Here is a 2,844-nt window from a genome sequence, read left to right as displayed (position 1 = left end):
TCGCTATGTGGCGTACGAACATTACCAGAAACTCTAAGCACTCGGCCGCGTCAACATCCTGCACAAGAGCGCCTCATGCCAGCCGAGCTCAAATAAACCGGAATGTCTAACGAAGTAGACCAACTCAATGAGAGACAAGCATTCATTGTCATCTAACAGAGTCTAGATTCATCCTCCTTTTGCTCCTTTACAGAGAGTCGAAAACAGTAGGCGACGCGCAGTTTAGTCTACTAGATTCCCTTATACAGCAAGTGCGGTAACAATATAGGACGAACGTAGATCCCTTTAACACCAAGGTGTCTGCACAAGATATGAAATAGATTCCTTGATGACACAATGTCTGTACAAGATATGAAACACTAATCTTTAATGAACACATGGTGCGGGTACAATATTATAGAACTAATCCTACGACACAGTGGGGCGGTACAAATAGGAGACAATCCTTGGATGACACAATGTGCGGTACACAGTAGTAGAACGATCGATCTACCCCACAGATCCCAACTCCAATACCATCCATCAATTTCTTATACTGCATGAAGAGTTCGCGGTTGTGTATCAAGCGGAAAGATCAACTAAAGAAAAACTTTCAACAATATTCTATAAACGCTACCGTCGTCTGTTCTGCCCCTTGAAAGGCATAGCACACATGTTTAACGACCCTTCCTCACTCGTACTCCGTGAACACAATAACATTATATTCACATTTAAAATAAAGACAAAATCAAAAGAAACGTTACCAGATAGAAACAAACGAAAAACAAACAACACAACATTCATATATGTTTCACAAAAGGCTAAACAGAACCTTTCCCCATGGATACCTCAAAGCCTGAAAACCGTTTCACACGCGTGACCATGGTTCACCCTTATGCACAAAGACCTTTATAATTAGAAATGTGATAGACGACTCACACCCTAAGGAACAAATCAGCGCGAGAGATTTCTGAAATCCTTATCCAGCGAGCAAATAGAAAGATATGTTTTCCCCACACTAACGGCAAACTAACAGAAGGTAAGTCCGATGAGATTTTAGACAAGATGACAGCCTCTGTAGTAACTTCCAGTGACGAGACCTGAGCGGGAGTTAACCTACACAGAACATTACCTCTACTCTGAAACGTATGTTCATTGCCAATACCTGAAATATTCGTGCGAGATGATGAACACTTCAGTCCCAGTTTCTGAACAACACTAGCACTAATACAACTTATCTGGGATCCAGGATCGATCAATAAACGAATAGGTTGAAAATGCCCACAAGCATCCTGAATCCGTGCCTGCGCGGTTGCTAATAAAACGGTAGACTTCTCACCGGTGTGACAGGTGAGTGTTGTAGCAGGAGACGGACCAGGGGGGACGCTTGGGGGTTGCGGAGCGGGCGGTTTTGTAAAATGTAACAACGTATGATGAGAAGAGCTCTGACACTTGGAACAACGCGACACAGACCTACACTCAGACATAACATGGTTTCCTAAACAGTTGAAACATTTCTTATGTAATTTTACAGTCTCATATCTCTTGGTCGGCTCCATAGCATGAAACGCGGAACACTGAAACAACCTATGACCTTCCTTACACAAGGGACATGAAACGGATGGAAAATTCTGTTGAGTAGTAGACACCAAATTATTACGAGTAGGTCTCATACTGTTAGGATGCGGATGAGATGACGCGGCGGGTTTTCTATGATGCGAAATCTGCGGCATTTGTTCAGTATCTTGACTAATCTCACGAATATGACATTGCTTTTGTACAAACAACATCAATTGTTGAAACGTAGGTACCTCGTTCAGACTGAACTCGGCCTCAAAACGTTGGCGGGTGTTTGTATCAAGCGCACGTAACGCAAGATGCATAGCAAAATAATCAGCGGGTTCACGAAGACCGATGGCACCATAAGCGGAAAAGTTTGTATTAAAGCAATCGTAATGTTTCCTCAGATTTTCAAGAGAATCTGACGACAGCGGACGAAACGAGAAGAGTTTATTCAAATAGAAAGCGCCTAGGTTGCGCTTGTTCTGATATCTTTCAACAACAGTTTTGTAAGCGATAGTATAGTTCGCCCCAGAGAGCGGTAAAGATTCAATAAGAGAAAGAGCGGGACCACCTAGAAAAGTCTTTAGATATTGAAACTTTTCAGTATTAGAAAGCGATTTGTTTTTATCAATAGTCGAATCAAACAACCCGAAGAAATTGGGCCACTCATGCAGATCACCATGAAATACTGGGATTTCTAATTTAGGTAAGCGGGGTGATGCGACAGGAGGGGTTGACACCGACGGTGTGGCAGCGGTACTGGTACTTGCCATCTCAGCTAGTTTCTCCTGTGAAGTTTTAAGATTATTAATCATAGCACAGGCCTTAACCTTATAGTAAAGATCTTCAAAGGCAATTCCCTGAGCCACCGAGGACTTCTGTGTTGTCGAATCTGAAAGTTTCTGACATATGAGAAATATCTCTTCCTGAACAGCATCAAAATCTGCATAGTGAGATTCGATCCTATCATAACGAACCAAAAAGGCAGCTAGATTCTCCTTGATCTTGAGGTCCAATGCGGAAGAGTCAAACAACGATTGCATACGGGCGAAAATCTTTTCCCTACGTTTGAGAAATTTCTCTAACTTTTCCTGATCAGTAGACGACATTTTTCAATGAATAAGTAGGCAACAGTAAAATTCTAAAAGAGGGTTGACCGTGAGCAAAAAAAAAAAAAACTACGTTAAGTGTGTGGGTATAAGTATCATATGAGAAGAAAAAATCTAAGTTCAAACTATAAACAAATCTGAAATACCTATTTATGATCTGAAATGCGAGTATTTCAGGTAACCAGAGAATAAA

General features: G+C 41.6%; 1 protein-coding gene across 1 annotated transcript; it reads right to left on the bottom strand.

Annotated features, from left to right (window-relative positions):
- Positions 1-394: 394 nt before the first annotated feature.
- On the bottom strand, positions 395-2,651 carry LOC103521364. The gene is made up of 2 exons (XM_008486475.1): positions 1,512-2,651; positions 395-535 (listed from the first exon to the last, which is right to left on the bottom strand). The coding sequence occupies exons 1-2, from the start codon at positions 2,649-2,651 to the stop codon at positions 395-397; spliced, it is 1,281 nt and encodes a 426-aa protein (XP_008484697.1).
- Between the last annotated feature and the right edge of the window lie 193 nt (positions 2,652-2,844).

The sequence above is a fragment of the Diaphorina citri genome, unplaced genomic scaffold (genome assembly GCF_000475195.1).
Source record: "Diaphorina citri unplaced genomic scaffold, Diaci psyllid genome assembly version 1.1 scaffold5084, whole genome shotgun sequence".
NCBI lineage: Eukaryota > Metazoa > Arthropoda > Insecta > Hemiptera > Psyllidae > Diaphorina > Diaphorina citri.
Note: the sequence above shows the minus strand (reverse complement) of the source record. Positions and strands in the feature narration are given on the sequence as shown.

Coding starts and splice junctions, on each gene's coding strand:
- LOC103521364 (XM_008486475.1), bottom strand. CDS start 2,651: ATGTCGTCTACTGATCAGGAAAAGTTAGAGAAATTTCTCAAACGTAGG. Junction 536..1,511: donor CGACCAAGAGATATGAGACT/GTAAAATTACAT, acceptor CTCTTCATGCAG/TATAAGAAATTGATGGATGG.